The sequence below is a fragment of the Mytilus trossulus genome, chromosome 1, assembly GCF_036588685.1.
Source record: "Mytilus trossulus isolate FHL-02 chromosome 1, PNRI_Mtr1.1.1.hap1, whole genome shotgun sequence".
Lineage (NCBI taxonomy): Eukaryota > Metazoa > Mollusca > Bivalvia > Mytilida > Mytilidae > Mytilus > Mytilus trossulus.
In genome coordinates this window covers 103,341,474-103,359,943 of record NC_086373.1, presented here as the reverse complement: position 1 = coordinate 103,359,943, position 18,470 = coordinate 103,341,474, and the positions used below count along the sequence as shown (strand labels likewise).

At 33.3% G+C, this 18,470-nt stretch overlaps 1 protein-coding gene across 2 annotated transcripts in view; it reads right to left on the bottom strand.

Moving 5' to 3' along the window:
• The window catches only part of LOC134694620 (microtubule-actin cross-linking factor 1, isoforms 1/2/3/4/5-like), a 141,132-nt gene that overhangs the window by 32,491 nt on the left and 90,171 nt on the right, over positions 1-18,470 (bottom strand). For both annotated transcript variants that reach the window (XM_063555665.1, XM_063555660.1), the window contains 20 exons: positions 17,829-17,912; positions 15,952-17,262; positions 14,656-14,779; positions 14,132-14,290; positions 13,640-13,875; positions 13,103-13,232; positions 10,308-10,840; positions 7,790-7,952; positions 7,318-7,484; positions 6,629-6,958; positions 6,164-6,314; positions 5,719-5,888; positions 5,078-5,284; positions 4,709-4,822; positions 4,337-4,357; positions 2,288-2,398; positions 1,778-1,990; positions 1,333-1,494; positions 775-945; positions 131-457 (listed from right to left, as the gene is read on the bottom strand). In XM_063555665.1, the coding sequence (XP_063411735.1) occupies positions 131-457; positions 775-945; positions 1,333-1,494; positions 1,778-1,990; positions 2,288-2,398; positions 4,337-4,357; positions 4,709-4,822; positions 5,078-5,284; positions 5,719-5,888; positions 6,164-6,314; positions 6,629-6,958; positions 7,318-7,484; positions 7,790-7,952; positions 10,308-10,840; positions 13,103-13,232; positions 13,640-13,875; positions 14,132-14,290; positions 14,656-14,779; positions 15,952-17,262; positions 17,829-17,912 (4,884 nt within the window). The remainder of the gene's footprint in view (positions 1-130; positions 458-774; positions 946-1,332; positions 1,495-1,777; positions 1,991-2,287; positions 2,399-4,336; positions 4,358-4,708; positions 4,823-5,077; positions 5,285-5,718; positions 5,889-6,163; positions 6,315-6,628; positions 6,959-7,317; positions 7,485-7,789; positions 7,953-10,307; positions 10,841-13,102; positions 13,233-13,639; positions 13,876-14,131; positions 14,291-14,655; positions 14,780-15,951; positions 17,263-17,828; positions 17,913-18,470) is intronic.

The window sequence follows — 18,470 nt, the reverse complement described above, 5'->3', positions numbered from 1 at the left end:
CACGGAGAATAATTCCTTTACCTTTAGTGAAGTGATGATATTTTCTATGCCTTCAGTATCAATTGCTGACGGTTCTAAAGCAGCAAACTTTTTCTCTGTCATGTCTAGTCACTAGAATTATTTTGCTTACCTTTAATGAAGTAATGATGTTTTCTATGCCTTCAGTATCCATTGCTGACGGTTCTAAAGCAGCAAACTTTTTCTCCGTCATGTCTAGCCATTGGCACAGAGGGTCCCTGACTTCCTGGTAATCCCTAGCTAATCCAACCACGTCCTCTAACTTGTCTAAACGATTTGCAGCATTCTGTCGTAACACGTCCCATCTCTGCTGTAACTGGGCTGACTGATTCTGTATAGCCTTTTGCTCTCTAGAGTCAAGGTTTTTCAATAGATTATCGGCAAGTTGTTTTGCTGATTTAACACTGCTTTCTCTATCATCTAACATCTTCATCAAGAACTGAAAACAATGTCATCAGATCATGAACAAATGTTTTGATTTATAAAGTACTTTATCTAGATACGGTTTCTCAATAGTGAATTGTTAAGCTTTTATTAGCTATCTTCAAAAATACACTGTTTTTTTATTTTGTAAGTTGATTCTTATTTTCTAACATTGAAACAAAATTTGTTCAGATTCATTATAAAATAATAAGCTCTTACCTTGAAAAAGTTTTGATTCTGAATCTCTATTGAAACAATGAAAACATCAAGTACAACATACTATGACATGTATGACAGTCCCTTATCACCAATCATCACCACTTCCTTACTTACTTTTTGTTCTTGTAATTGAGCTTTAACCACTTTGTAGTCAGTGGATGCAGATTTTTGGTTCTGAACCATATCTTCTGTTTCTTTTAGCCAACTGAGGAGCGAGTCTAAAGCATCATTGAATTTACCAGCTTGTAACAATGCATTGTCTAAGTTATGCTCACGTTCCAAGACCTAAAATTCATGCAACAAGCTGTTAGTTATAATCTAGAAACTAAGAAATAGTTCTATTTCTTATTCTTCAACAGGCAATTTTTCAGTTTCTTTCTAATCACCTTTCTATTAAGGCAGTTATTATTATCTATGCCCATGCTTGTTTTCACTTGATCTCTTTCTAAACACCTATGTAAAAGCTTCATACATTTGTTTATCATAGTCCATTAAGAAAAACTTTACTACCTCTCATTTCAAACTAATGGATGCTAATCATATCTCATAAAAAATCAAATAAAATAACTAAAATAATTACCCAAACTAAATTCTGAATTTAAAAACTAGGAATTCAGCGAACTAACCATGTATTCAAAAGTGTGAGAGTAACCAAATATATGTATTCTGTACCTTTTCGTTCAGTTCTGACCATTTATCGACCATGATTTCTAGATCTGACTCGAGTCCTCCAGTATTGACACCAGGGGCTGATGTTTGTACCAGAGTCTGAGCATCACCTTGCACAGATTCTACTCTCTTCAATAATGGCTCCAATACAGATTTCTGGAATAACTGTGAATACAATGACATATAAAATACAACTTTGTCAAGTTTTAAATTTTGCTAGGTAAAAGTTGACTTGGATATCATTCATTAACATATTTCTCTTTAACTGCTGAAATAATTTTGAAAAAAGATTAATAGACAATTATCAAAAAATGTCTATAAATGTTAACAAAATGAAGTTTTTACCAAGAGTCTAAACTTTTATGATAGTATGATTTTAAACAATGTAATGAAAAGTAATATACAACAACACAGCTGATTCAGAAATGATAAACATTTATACACATACCTTAAGTTCCTCTTGTTGTCTTTTGATTGGTTCCACATCATGACCAATGGGTTCATGCATATCTAATTCTGCTGAGGCTCTATCAATGCTAGTTCTCATTCTACGTAGGTTATCATCCACACCTTCCATCTTACGGAATGTTTGAGCAAGGTCTTCTTTACGTTTTTCTGCCTTGTCTTTCAAGTTGTCAAACTGCTTTTGAATTTGTTTCATCTGCAACAAAAATATTGTGTTGAGATAAAATTTTGTGACCAAAAAATAGCTTGAAAAAAAATCTAAAAACATTCTACATTTCAAATTTGAAAAGAATTGTACATAGCAATCTTGAACCTATGTGCTTCAACAACTACACATATGTTTATCATATGGTACCTATGTGCTTCAATAACAACACATATGTTTATCATATGGAACTTAACGTTTACATGAATCTGGAAATCTGCTATATAAGAAGTTTTTTTTTAAGGCGAAATATTCTCCTTAATCATTATCTGGTGATGTCATACTTACAGGAGATAAAACCCCAGTATCAGTAAGGTAACCTGAGGATTTGAGGCTGTCTGTCTTACGTTTGACATCATCTATCTTAGCCTCAATGTCATGCAGCTTAGAAATGAACTCCTAAAAATAGTACAAAGAGTTATAGTCTTTTTTTTTTTTATGACAGAAGCAATGTTTTCATTCATGTATCAAGAAAAGAGATATCATTAAGAGAACATAAAATTTATTTCTGTTAACCTTTATAATATCCATTTTACATTTTTGTTTCCAACAATTAATCAATAGCAATTTTGTTTTAACCAAACAATTAAAAATAGATGCATCTAGCACTATCTTATAAATAACATACATTTTATCGACACCATCCATGTTTTAAATATCAATGTCACACATTTCTAGATGTAAACTACATGAACTACTTTTAATTGTTAATCACAGTCAAACTTCTTAATTGAAACAAACCCTTTGTTTTAGTATACATAAAATGAAGAGGATTTACCCGATTACCAAGATTCGGCAGGTTTCATAAAAGATCAGAACAACTTATTTTCAAATAAAAGGAGTCTTTAGAACAAATTCTTAACAGAATCATTTTGTTTTCCTATCTTTGTTTGTGTGAAAATGAATTTGTGCCTTTGAAGCTATTTTTCACTGTCCCATACTAGCAATAACATAACAAATAAGCTAAACATAGTGAGAACCCTTTATAATTTGGTGCTTAGCAAAAAATAGGCCATAAAATAAATAAAACCATCAGCAACATAAGCCATCTTAATAAAAGCAAGTTCACTTTGTAATCAGAATCAAACGAGGTGTTTTTTTTCTCACCAAATATTACCTCTCATTTGAGATTTCATAAATATTTTTCGTTTTTCTATAATCTTTGTAGACTTCTTCAGAGTTTGAAAGTAATTTGAAAATGTACAAAAATTTATTTGTCATTGTGTCTCTAGTCTCGCTGAACTAAAGATGTTGACAAAGTACAGTCTATAGCAATGGAACCTATGTGAATACAATCATTTGCCCAAACTAAACATAGAAAATGGTAGTGTTCTAGAATGAAAGCTATTTTACATGCTGTTCAGAATGTAAACAAGGAGGTGTATATATTTCATTTTCCACAAATAATAAAATAAAGATTTGACAAGAATAACTTACTAGGATACAACCATTCTGTAAAATGGCATGATACATTGAGTATCAATGTTATACAAAAAGTACTAGAAATTTAAGACTAACAAAACACTGATCTTTAGAATGTTTCAGTATTTCTTTAGAACAGATTAATCAGATATTTTTTTTAATAACTCATTCAAAATGTGTTTGACTAGCAGCTTTGTGCATTTAAAGCCAGTTTTGACTACAGTTTGAAATTAATAGGCAGGCTTAAGACTTTGTATCATCATAGATGTCAACTTTTAAAAACAACTAAAGGGTCAAGGGGAAACTTCATCATAAGAATTCGTTTTAGGCCTCTGAAAAATATGCATTGCTTTGTAATTTTCTTTCTTATCGTTCAAGGTTAAATCATCAATGAACAAAATCTTTAACCAATTTCAGACAAAATAAAAATTGTTTTTAGATGATAAGTATTGAGAAGCTCACTCTCGTATTTGTTGACATCTATGCATCCTACTCTATCTAAAAATATCATTGTATTTTTTTTTTTTTAACAAAGTTAAGTTCAAGTCAAAGTAATTCTGTGCCATTTGGTGATCAATGTACTATTTCTGATTTGTGTGGATAATCTCAATATTCCTTCACCAAAATGTTAATAATGTTACTCGATGGTAGTCATCAATAATATCTATTAAAATTAAAGACACCTTCATTTACTTCAACCTGACTTGAAGAACTTCCGACTTTAAAAAAAATATGAGGTTATGTATAATTTGTCTATATTCAAACTAATAAGGATTTTTTTTATTTAATTTTCCAAAGTCTTAAATCTGCCTGTCCCTGTTTGGTTGATTAATCCCACAAATCTAAATTAAAAGCACTCAAACACTTAGTCATTATCATCATCCAAGTGCAAAGCAACAGAAACAAATATCATACCTCTATTTCTACCACTAAGTCCTTTAAAATATAATTATACATGATAATTTAAGAAATTGGAGTGCAATAAATCAAATGTAGTCAACATTTACTATTCCAAACATAAGGCTACACTCTGGATAACCTGTTTAGTTTGACTTTGTCTCTAGGTAATATGAAGAATATATATGTAGGCATATTTTCATAGATTTAGAGTTGGTAAACAGATTGTTTTCCCCTGTATAAAAGGGGGATATTTGATGCACTAAATGTTGACCACTATACTCAAAACTTAATTTACTGAAAAACATTGAATAAAATTTACAAGAAAATATTTACAATTTACTATATGTACATTTATGTAAAACATAAAATAACTGAAATTATACCAACCTCGTTTTCCCTTTGTTGGCCTCTCAACATGGATTCGTCTCGTCCAATAGGGTCAAGTGAAGTAAATTCAGCATCTAAATGAGCCAGTTCTGTACCTACATTCTGGACAAGATCCTGTAAATACATCTTCTAATAATAAATCTGACAAAAAAATTCTAATACCCTCTACATATACACTCATATCAAGAGTTTCTGGTTTGCAATGATAATTCTTAATAAAAATATGTTTTTATGTAACAGAGAAAGAAATTACAGTATTAAAATATATGATGTTTACTAAATAAAACATTTAAGCCTTTGCAAGAGCACCTTAACTTCATACTTATGAATGGAGGTTATTACAAGATATGACCTTGACCTCTGACCTACCTGATATTGTGTTAGAACCATAGCACCACTCTCCATTTCTTCAACTACGTCTGCCAGCTCTTGTTGTAGCTGATCATGTTTCTGTTTTGCTTTCTCTAGATTGGTGACCAGAGGAGCAGTAATGTCCCCTTGGACTTGTAACCCATCCAGTAATGCCTCAGCATAATCTACCTGTGATGTGATGGCATCTACATCTTCTTGCCATGCCTGTGTAAAATAAATAGTTAAATCAAATTGTTGTAATTTGTCAAATGCAAATGAACCCAATATAAGAAAAATTTACATAAATTTTTTAAGTGATTTTATTGAATTTTCACTAGTATATGTCAATAGCAAATATACCTAATATTAGCCAGCAACAAAACTCAAATCATTGTATAGCATAACACTTCCTGTAAAGAACATGAAAAGTAAGAATGCAATAGTTTTTGGTTTATATTAACCCTTGACGTAGTGTATATACTGCACTTGCAAGCTCAATGGAACTTAACCAGGGCAATATTCACAAATATTATTGCAAATAATCCTATCATATATGGTATACTTCATGAATTCTCTTCCAATTCAAATCATCACTGAAAAAGAATACTTAAAAGAAATAGAATGTGAGATAATTATATTGATACTCATACTGTATTTACCTTAATTTTATCTATGTGCTTGGGATCTTTAGATGAACTACCCTGTTTGAGATGAGTGTCAAGTTTATCTTTATATCTATCTAACGTAGACTCTGATTCCCTCATGTTGTCCTGGAATTCCTCCAGTCTCTGTAACAAGTCTTCTAATTCTTCTATCTTGTCTGCTACAGCTGTATAACAAATAAATATTGTCATCTACTGTGTAATTATATAAGTGTCATGTTAAAAACTGACACAAAGAAAACATCTATCTATTAACTGTCTATCACAACTTCTTAATATTCTACATATATACTGTCATTGAAAAGAATTAAAAAATAATTTTAGTTCCAGTTTTACAAAGTTTTATCATTTGAATTATGAAATTACATCAGAATGTTTTGTTTTACGACTGCATAACGTGTGCATTTAGATGCATACAATGATAAATCTGTGGAATAATTACCTTGACTGAGATTTTCCCACCGTTTGTTAGCATCAAATAGAGTGTCAGTCACATGGTTTTTATCTGTATCCACTAATCCAATCAATGATTGGCCTTCTCTGTTCAAATTGTCATGGTCATGGGAATGTTTAAGAATGTCTGTCTGCAGTGCCTGTATATAAAATATAAAACAGATCACAGTCTTGTTGATGCATGTTAAAATAAAATCCTTGTCTCTATCTAAACATTACCTACTTTTTGAGCAATAGTTTTACACTCTCAATCTTGGCAATATATAAATTAGTAATTCAATACTCTTGACATTAACCAGGACATTTTTTCCTATTGATGAAGTTTAGTTGGCATACTAAACAAAGATAATATTAAATAGTACACTTCAGAAATACAATATGACTGTTATCATTTAGGACGAAAAAGAACTGTTTTTGTTTTAATTTCTGAGCATTTTTAAAAAAAATATATTACCTGAGCATCCTTGAGTTTCTTTGCCACCACATCTTTATCTAAACTTTTGGGTACAATATTAGCCAGTTTTTCATTATCAATGTTGAGCCACATCAATATCTTGTCAAGTTGTTCCTGGAAGTTCTGTCCATGTTTCTGACTAGCCTCTATCTGCTGTGATCTCTGTAACGCCTGTCTGTTAAGCTCCTCCCACTCTGTTTTAATGTCTTCTAACTTCTCAGCAAGTTCTTTAGAATGTTTGGATGGCGGCAGTGTGTCGAGTAATTTGTTACCTTTACGTAGGATATCTCTGACCTCTGTTCCTCTCTCATTGATATCTTGTGTGATCAACTAAATAAGAAAAAAAATTGAACTTGACCTTCCATATATATTTTAATGTCAAAAAAATATTAAAAGCGTTTTCATGTTAATGCACAGACACTGTTTGGCAGCCGCCCTCCCAAAATCTGGTTAATAAGACCTCTAGAATAGAACACTGCAATAATGAAAGTGACAATCCTCAGCATTTCATGCATTTTGCCTGTATGATTGATATATTTCATTGACAAAAGATGAAGCAATCTTAAGAGTATGATATATGTAATATTCAAAATAAAAATTCTGTATTTGAAAAAAATAAAACCATTGACACTTTAACAGTAAAGATAACCGAGACTACAACCATCATTAAGTAAAAGTTTATTGCCTACCTTTTGTTGTCGAGCTTGTTCCCTCAGGAGGTCAAGGTTACCAGACACAGGTGGTTGTTCCTGTATTTTAGCACGGAGATCAGATACCCAGTCCAGTATTTCCTGACAGCCTTCTTGGAATTGTTCTCCCTCCTGACTTGATTGTTCTATACTGGTCTTCTTTGCAGCTAATAATAAAATAAACAATCCTTTTACCAGCGAGTATGGTTGTTGGTGTCAGTTGGGCACAGTAATACTTGGGTACCATTTAAAGTGGTGTAGATTTGGTAAGTGCAAACACAATGAATTTCAGCATAAACATTCTAATCAACTGACAGAACGAAGAATGGATTAAAATTTTTGTAAAATTGTTTTTACCAATAGCAATGGCCAATATATATCTTATTTCTAAAATAAAACACAAAATATTATAAAATACTTAAAGTTCAAATGTTTGTATACAAAGTGTTTTTCAATCTAATTTAATACCTACCAAGTATAGATTCCATTTCCGTGACTGGTTTCTCTATGGCTGATATTTTGTTCTTCAGTTCAGATTTGGTACTAAGATCTTTGGTATTGTCACCAACCTTCTTTCCAAGCTCCTTTAATTTGTTCAATAATGGCTGCTGATTAACAAGTTCACCTTCCAATGACTGAAAATAAATCAAATTAGAATCACATTTTATTGTTTACTTGATTTTACATGTTTAGTATTATCTAATGAAACTTTAACATGTGGCAGGAAAATATTACATGACTTTTTGATAACCTCTCTTGTTCTAGACAGACATGCTGAGCCAGATTTTAGACGTACCTGTAATCTATGTATCTGTCTCTGGTATTCCTCTGGGTTGGTGGGTTGAGAGATTTTAAATGTGATAACATACCTGTAATCTATGTATCTGTCTCTGGTGTTCCTCTGGGTTGGTGGGTTGAGAGATTTTAAATGTGATAACGTACCTGTAATCTATGTATCTGTCTCTGGTGTTCCTCTGGGTTGGTGGGTTGAGAGATTTTAAATGTGATAACTTACCTGTAATCTATGTATCTGTCTCTGGTGTTCCTCTGGGTTGGTGGGTTGAGAGATTATTAAATGTGATAAAGTACCTGTAATCTATGTATCTGTCTCTGGTGTTCCTCTGGGTTGGTGGGTTGAGAGATTTTAAATGTGATAACTTACCTGTAATCTATGTATCTGTCTCTGGTGTTCCTCTGGGTTGGTGGGTTGAGAGATTTTAAATGTGATAACATACCTGTAATCTATGTATCTGTCTCTGGTGTTCCTCTGGGTTGGTGGGTTGAGAGATTTTAAATGTGATAACTTACCTGTAATCTATGTATCTGTCTCTGGTGTTCCTCTGGGTTGGTGGGTTGAGAGATTTTAAATGTGATAACGTACCTGTAATCTATGTATCTGTCTCTGGTGTTCCTCTGGGTTGGTGGGTTGAGAGATTTTAAATGTGATAACATACCTGTAATCTATGTATCTGTCTCTGGTGTTCCTCTGGGTTGGTGGGTTGAGAGATTTTAAATGTGATAACGTACCTGTAATCTATGTATCTGTCTCTGGTATTCCTCTGGGTTGGTGGGTTGAGAGATTTTAAATGTGATAACTTACCTGTAATCTATGTATCTGTCTCTGGTGTTCCTCTGGGTTGGTGGGTTGAGAGATTTTAAATGTGATAACTTACCTGTAATCTATGTATCTGTCTCTGGTGTTCCTCTGGGTTGGTGGGTTGAGAGATTTTAAATGTGATAACTTACCTGTAATCTATGTATCTGTCTCTGGTGTTCCTCTGGGTTGGTGGGTTGAGAGATTTTAAATGTGATAACTTACCTGTAATCTATGTATCTGTCTCTGGTGTTCCTCTGGGTTGGTGGGTTGAGAGATTTTAAATGTGATAACTTACCTGTAATCTATGTATCTGTCTCTGGTGTTCCTCTGGGTTGGTGGGTTGAGAGATTTTAAATGTGATAACGTACCTGTAATCTATGTATCTGTCTCCGTGTTCCTCTGGGTTGGTGGGTTGAGAGATTTTAAATGTGATAACTTACCTGTAATCTATGTATCTGTCTCTGGTGTTCCTCTGGGTTGGTGGGTTGAGAGATTTTAAATGTGATAACTTACCTGTAATCTATGTATCTGTCTCTGGTGTTCCTCTGGGTTGGTGGGTTGAGAGATTATTAAATGTGATAAAGTACCTGTAATCTATGTATCTGTCTCTGGTGTTCCTCTGGGTTGGTGGGTTGAGAGATTTTAAATGTGATAACTTACCTGTAATCTATGTATCTGTCTCTGGTGTTCCTCTGGGTTGGTGGGTTGAGAGATTATTAAATGTGATAACTTACCTGTAATCTATGTATCTGTCTCTGGTGCTCCTCTGGGTTGGTGGGTTGAGAGATTATTAAATGTGATAACTTACCTGTAATCTATGTATCTGTCTCTGGTGTTCCTCTGGGTTGGTGGGTTGAGAGATTATTAAATGTGATAACTTACCTGTAATCTATGTATCTGTCTCTGGTGTTCCTCTGGGTTGGTGGGTTGAGAGATTTTAAATGTGATAACTTACCTGTAATCTATGTATCTGTCTCTGGTGTTCCTCTGGGTTGGTGGGTTGAGAGATTTTAAATGTGATAACTTACCTGTAATCTATGTATCTGTCTCTGGTGTTCCTCTGGGTTGGTGGGTTGAGAGATTTTAAATGTGATAACATACCTGTAATCTATGTATCTGTCTCTGGTGTTCCTCTGGGTTGGTGGGTTGAGAGATTTTAAATGTGATAACTTACCTGTAATCTATGTATCTGTCTCTGGTGTTCCTCTGGGTTGGTGGGTTGAGAGATTTTAAATGTGATAACGTACCTGTAATCTATGTATCTGTCTCTGGTGTTCCTCTGGGTTGGTGGGTTGAGAGATTTTAAATGTGATAACATACCTGTAATCTATGTATCTGTCTCTGGTGTTCCTCTGGGTTGGTGGGTTGAGAGATTTTAAATGTGATAACTTACCTGTAATCTATGTATCTGTCTCTGGTGTTCCTCTGGGTTGGTGGGTTGAGTATTAACTCCTTCAACTCTATCAGTATAGTCACCCAGCCAGTCATGTAGAGACTGTAATGTCTCGTTAAACTCAGCACTCATTCCCTCAACTGCAATAAGTGTCTTGTCTCTCTCACCCAGTCGAGAACTGAGCTGGTCCCATCCTTTACTGATAACTGCCATCTTCTCACTAATATGAGCAGCATCTGTGGAGTCTGGCTGACATTTGTCTAGGATGCTATGTCCACTCTGGATTAAACGTTCATATAATGGTTCCTGTCCAGCAATTTCCTCTTTGAGGATTTTAATTTGTTCTTGTTGGTTGTGGATCTGAGATGGTTCTGTAGCTACTGGTCCTAGTACGGCCACCATTTTTTCTTTCTGAGCTATCCATTTCTGTAGGTGCACACCAGCATCCTTGAAGTCTCTGATGTCAGATACCATTCCCTCTAAAGCTTTTCTTCGTTGTTCTGAGGCAACCTTTACATCAAGCCATTTGTCATCTGGAAAAGTAAACATAATTAGTTATATTCTTCCATTGATTAAAACTCATAATTTTTTTATAATTAAGACTAATAGAGTTGGCAGCATCTTATAATTTAAGTTAATGCAAGTAAAAACAAGTGAAACTGCAAGCTACTGCTCACTGATGATACCCCCGCCGCAAGTGGATAATATTAATAGTGTAAAAATATGCAAGTGTTCGGTAAACAGGAAGTTGTCAAGTGATCAATCTGAATCATCACATGGTCACTGTGCTTAAACGGCTGTGGGTAACTTAAGTTAACTTAAGTTACCCACATCCCAAGATGGCGGACTCTAAATTATTTGAGATGATAGTTGATACGAAATCTACTTTTTGCAGCGTTTTTCATGATCTATGTAAACATTGATAGGATTTTTGAATAAAGAAATCACTTAGCATCACTACAATTTTTTTAATTTTGACTTCACTTTAGCGCAAGGCCAACTTTTAAAAAATGCATAAGATGTCCGTAACTTATAAGTCAAAAATAATCAGACTGTTCGTAACTTTATTTTCGGATGTGGGTAACTTTTTTTTCAAAATTGTAAGATTAACAATTTCAGCACTTAAAGGACAATAAACACTATCAAACCCCTGAATTATTACATAGATTTATACAATAACGATATGCTTCAAACTAAACAAGAGAAAAAAGCAAACCAGAGTGTCATGGATTTTCCGTTAAATTTTTAAAAATCATTCCCGGGATAAAACGGTGTCTGACGGTACGGCGAAATTTATTTAACATTCTTATAGCTTTAAAGATTGTTCACTGATGAGTCCTTGGCCTGTGTAGCCGCGGAAAAAAATTATATCCTTTCCTTTAGATAATTTCTGAATTGTTAGCTAAAAAAAGTATGGTCTCTTCACTATATCTATAAAAAAAAATGCCAATACATGTATCTACGGAGTAGATGGAAGGCTATATTGTTGGTCAGGTGTCAGTTTATTATAGCAATAAAAGTAGATTTAAAATCTTCTAAAAGTTTCAGTGACCTCAGGGATTCAACAAGATCGGGTATCAAATCATACATATCTTCTTTAAGGGTTTGGACTGATTCATCTACATGTATGTATATTGTATTTCTGCTAAGGATTGACCTCCGAACTTGTTCTCTTAAGGTGATTTTCATATGTTCACTATGAATTAGGTGACACCAGTATCGTGCGACGTTTCAATGTAATTTCTACAGTTGGAAACGGTGAGATTTATAACCTGCATGTCATGATTTATCATCTAAAACTCAAGCAGTTAACAATCTATAAAGCCAGTAGAATGTTAACGTTAGATACATTAATTTTGCCGTACAATTTTCTACATAAGAAAAAACCTGTACCAAGTCAGGAAAATCGCAGTTGTTATCCATTTGGTTGAGCTTTGGACTTTTCCATTTGATTAGGGACTTTCCTTTTTGAATTTTCTTCAGAGTTCAGTATTTTTGTAATTTTACTTTTTAATGTCTGTACCAAGGCAGGAATATGACCGTTGTTTTCCATTCGTTTGGTGTGTTAAATTGAGCTTTTGGCTTTGCCATTCCATCATAACTTTCCGTTTGAATATTCCTAGGATTTCGGTATTTTTGTTATTTATCATTTCTTTTTTAAAATAATTACATCCATGAATAAAGATTCTTTGAAAGTTACTGACATCATGCTGAAGTTACGGACATCCCTTTTGGCATATGGAAAAAAGTTACGGACAAGTTGTTTTGAAGTTACGGACATCATCAGTGTTTTGGCAAATCGTGCTGTAATCGTTTATTTTGTAGTAAAAAACCACGTTTTACATCGCAGAGTTTCCCTAAAAGATTTATTTAACTTTTTAATTACTGAAAATTTCTTTTGTATTCATGGTATTGTAATTATATAGGAGCAAACTTCCTAACCGAAGCCAGGCGGCTCCATCTTGGGCTGTGGGTAACTTAAGTTACCCACGGCCGTTTAAGCACAGTGATGGTATAGCTGACTTAGATAAACCCTGAAACCAAATTTCAGAAATCCTTGTATTGTAGTTTCTGAGAAAAATGCGACGAAAAAAATTCATGGGACGGACGGATTGACTGACGGAAGGACAGACAGAGGTAAAACAGTATACCCCCCCTTTTTTAAAGCGGGGGAAAAATTAACTTTATACTTTTATTTTCCCTTGCACACTGACAGCATGTTGATGGAGGGATATTAAAAACATGCATTTATAGAATGATATGAAAAGAAAATTCATAAAAAAAAAACCAGTTACCTAATTCAGCAAACTGTTGTTGAACTCTGTCCATTCCAGGGACACCTTTCTTTGTCTTCATCAGTTCTTGAGATTTGTTTCTGATGTCCTCAATCATGGCCTCTTTCTCAAGTAACTCTTTATGCAGTGTCTGCAATTAAAGATAAATGATCATCTATAGTCCACACATTGAAAGCCGTATAATTTCTTTCATTTGTTAAATACTTGCACAATCTCATGATCAGGTCACACTGATCTTTCCTTTTTTTATTAGGGGATGTAAAGGGATAAGACACTTTAAACATGCAAGCATCTTGTGCACTGGATTTTTTTCTCAGTAAGGATAACATCCAAATTAAGTGTGCATTCTCTAGCATTGCTGTATTAGGAATTTACAAAATATTCACTCTTTTCAACAATTAAATTTTCTAACAGTATCTTTTTCAGAGTGTAGAAATCTCATTGCATATGATAGTGGAATACATGTGTAGTGCTTTCTAATAATCTGATATCATCTAATTGAACCAACTGCTACTGTCAGTCAACTATTGTAACTACCTCTTGGAGTTTCAACTGTTTCTTAGCCTCCCTTTCACTGGTAGGTAAAGAAGGAGACAAACTGGCATCCAGTTCCTTAAGATCAACCCAAGTCATAAGGTCATTGACATCCTGTAGGAATGTTTTGGTACTTGACAACATATTCTGTAACTCTTGGTGACGATCTGCCAGACGGTCACCCAGAAGGTCATAACGATGATTAATGTCAACTAATTCTTGTTGAATTTCTGTCAAATCTGTAAAAATATTATTTCATGATCATCAAAATATGTGATAATAAGTATAAAATGATTAAAATATTTTTATCTATTAAATGAAAATTAAAAGTAACTGTTAAGTTGGATACATATTATTGCAAACAACAGTCTCTGAGGCACGGGTGCTGATCACGTGGTGCTGATATCAAATGAAAAAGGTGATATATTATTTAATCTAAAATACTACTTCTAAACAGAATGAATATAAATTGATCTGCCAAAGTTAAAGATTTACCTTCCAGATTAAAGTTGTCACTGGAACTCTTTTTACTACTGAATCCACTGGAATCACTAGCAGGACTAATTACATTGGGTGATGGGGAAGATGGATAGGTAAATGATGGGGATGGACTTCGGACTCTTGGTGACATTAGACTGGATAATCTTCTACCTCCTAAAAATAAGAACAAATTCATGTTATATACAGTCACAAGGCTCAACACTTAAAAGTGTTTGTAGTCAGCCAGTTCCATCTTTTATATCATGATAGTATATTGGTATCTTCACTACCAGAACATAATCCTTACAAACATTTTTTTTTCTAAATTATGCTGTTATTTAATTCATTTTTCAACTTATCCATTTATTTCCAAACATTCTACATTGTATTAAAAAATAAAGTGAAAAACAATTTAAGATTATCTGATTTTCTTTTTTATTTCTTGATACACTGATACAAAAGTTCACTTTAACAGATTACTGTTTTTCTAAGGGTTCGGATCAGAAAGGTTTCACTGTAGATTATATTACTGCACTTACTCATTATCTTTCTGAATGGACTACTTGGTCTGGTGTCTGGGTTCTGAAGGTTATCATAAGCTGCTCCAAGGTCATTCACTTCATCAACAGTTTCAGCGTATTCTTGGTATTGTTGTAACATAGGCTAAAATAAACCAATGCAATTGTTTACAAGTAGCTGAGTATTGGTACTACCTTTTAAATATCTTTTAAAGATAAATCACATTTTTACTTTATACTTAATTTGCATTAAATCTTAATTCTGAAAACTATATAGCCAGTATGATTTATTGAATAACTAATCAAAGAAATTCAAATGTAAAAAAAATTTCTTCATATGTTTGATTATTTAAAACAGTAAAAAGTTTTACAGCTAATACATTAATGCTAGCAAGACAAATCTTTGTTTGGCTTGCTTGCTTTGCTTGTATCAATGTTTGCTCAAGCATGGCAATTAAGATAGGCGGGGCTTCAGCTTGTATACGTCATACTAAAATTTTATTGGACAGACACTAAATTTTAAACATCACATGATGACAAATATAAAGCGCAATCGTAGAAATGGAAGCCAAAAAAATGTATTTGTTTTTTCTCGAAGATATGCATTTTCATCATCCAACTGAAAAGACTGTCGTCAAGTACTTTTAGAAAAGCAAAATAACTATTCGAACACACCTACTCTGATTTAGTGATTCATTACATAGGTATTTCAATTGACCCATATATTTCATCTTTTAGTACTGTGATTTTTTTATGTTATAAAGTCAACCTGTAGTTTTGCTATATAAAAATGATAGAATCTGAAGCGAGATGATGTATCAAATGTTCTTCCTTTGTGCGGTTTTTTAGACAAATTATTCATCTCAAACTCACCCTAACATTAGAAGGTTCACTCGATTTTCTCTTTTTGATACAATTGTTTTCAATTTTTCAATTTTATTTTTTTTGAAGGACAGACACGGAAATAAGTAAACTTAAAATTTAGTGTCCTTAACTTCAATAACTGTCCAATAAAATTTTAGTATGACGTATACAAGCTGAAGCCCCGCCTATCTTAATTCCAATGCTTGAGCAAACATTGATACAAGCAAAGCAAGCAAGCCAAACAAAGATTTGTCTTGCTAGCATTAAAGTATTAGCTGTAATTAAAATCAAGCACATCCCTTTTCGAACTTTTAGATTAGTATTTTAAAACAAAGTCTCATTTGATTCATTTTTGTCAATGTGTACTATAAATTTATAAATCCATAAGGCAGTGGCAAAATTACATGACTGAGTATCATTAAACAGAAATCATTCAAACAGTGATAAACATACCTGTAATTCTTCTATTTGGTTTTCAGCTATATCCACATCCACAGCCACTGGTTCAAAACCATCTACTTTGTTCTCTACCTTAGTTAACCAATCAACTACATTCTTTTTCATTGTTTCATATTCACTTCCTTGCCTGTCTTTCTCTAGTGTCTCCTGTTCTCGTTCAGATAGCAATGCCACCATATCATGCCACCTTCTGTCTAAATCATTGAGAGATTCCTTAACGGCACCAACTTCTCCAGTTCTAGAATCTTCTATCAAAGCTTGTCCAAGAGATCTTAATTCATCAATGATTTTTTGTTTGTCCTCCTTTTCGGCGGATACTTTTTCAACAATGTCTTTGACAGTTTCTACTGGTTTTTTATTCCATTCCCGATCTTCTAATGTTGTAGTATTCCCAGCAATCCAGTGCTTACACTTATCAAGTGTGTCATGAAATTCTTCCAAAGTTTCTGAAAGTTCTTGTAAGTCCTGATTTCTTGTTTTACATTTATCCTGCACAGTATGGAAGTGTGCTTCAAGATTGCCAATCTTGGCCTCTATTGATTTAGCAGTGTCAAGTTCACAAGTTTTGATCAGTTCATTAGCCTCATTTCTGATAGCTTCTATACTAGGTTTGTGACTGTCAATATCGGCTTTGATAAGATCTAAATTCTGACATTGTTCATTCAAATTATACCGACTGAGACTTGCGCGTCTTTGATTGTTCAATGCACCCTCAGTGTCGCTTAACCATTTCAACATATTGTCCAAAGCATCTTCAACATTTTGTGACTTTGTAAGAGCAGTTTGTAAATTATTCGTCCTTTCATGAATTTCAGCTACGACTTCCTCCTGTCTATCACTGATATCAGATATGATTTCTTGTAACCCATCTATATCTGACGAATCCATTGACAGACTGTGTAGATCAGCTATTAGTTCTCGCGAAGATTTTTCTAATTCTTCTAATTGTGACTTATGTGATATGGCATCACTACTTAAAGATTTCATCATCTCCATTTGATTTTGAAAATTGTCAGAATCAACAGAACCTGGTTCCTGTCTTAAATCGGAAAGTTTCTCTTCGGTACCAGTTAACCACGATAACAATTTGAATGTGCCATCATTGAATTCTCTCTGTTTAGCAGAAACAGAAGATAGTTTGTCACCAAATGAGCTACATCGTAACTTGACCTCGTCATATCTTGTGGTTGTATCCTTTAACCTCTCAGCGACAGTTTCAGCGTCCATCCCTTCCATTCCTATCCAGCTGAGACGGGAAGTCTTTCTACGATTAGCTTTAAAAGCATCTACTTCAAGTTTATGCAGCTGAAAAGGAGGATGTAAATAAATATGTTATTTTCCCTTTTTCTATATCATGAATATCAAATTTGCATAATCAGAAACATATACACAGGTACTAGTCCTAAATAAAAATTGAAACAAGTCTATATGTATATTACCTGTATTAAGATTCAGGGCGTAATTACAGATTTTAAGAAAGTCTTGAACCTTCATAAAATATGTTCTTATTCCTCTGAATAATGATGATTACTATACATCATCACAATAATAGCCAGCTTGAATGTGATCGACCATTTTTGCAGAATGACTTACTTCTACAATACGTTTTTTTTTCTTTTTCTTCCATAAATCTTTCTCAAAACATTTTACAGCATCCAATTTATATTTAAGAATATGACTTGTCCATTTAACAGCTGATCTGAACCTTGCTTCAAGATGTGAACTCCAGATATTGTTGAAGACCTTTTATATCTATCAAGATAGCTGTCAGTTTTAAAAGTTTTATTTGTATGAAAAATAATATTTTTGTGTACGTCACAGAAATTTGTCTCTTGCCCATATGTCTGCTATCCAACACCCATCTAACTAACCTTTGATTCCTCCATATATTTCTGTACTGTCATTGTCAAGAATCTAGTGTCTGCTTGGTGGGATATTATATCATTCATCATTTTCTGTGAAAAAATGTAATCAGCAATTAAAAATATAGCTCACTATTGATGAACATTCTAAACTGAGGGGAAATCAAAGAAAAATGATAAATATTTAGTTTATAATATTGCTGAAACAGCACTTTTAATGGTTGAAATTGCAAGTTTATGACTATGAAGATAGCACTTACATTCTTTTTTTTATTTATTTCATCAACAGTTTATTGAATAATATTTTTTTTTATCAAATTCAAAAACATAAACTTTCAAGAGAAGAATACATCAATGTCAAATCCAAGTTTATTTATCAACACAATGGCCTTCATAGTCATTGTTAAAAACAAGAATGTGTCCTAAGTACACGGATGCCCCACTCGCACTATCATTTTCCATGTTCAATGGACCTTGAAATTGGGTAAAAAATCTAATTTGGCATTAAAATTAGAAAGATCATGCCATATAGAACATGTGTACTAAGTTTCAAGTTGTTAGGTCTTCAACTTCATCAAAAACTACCTTGACCAAAAACTTTAACCTGAAACTCGCTTTTTCATTTTCTATGTTCAGTGGACCGTGAAATTG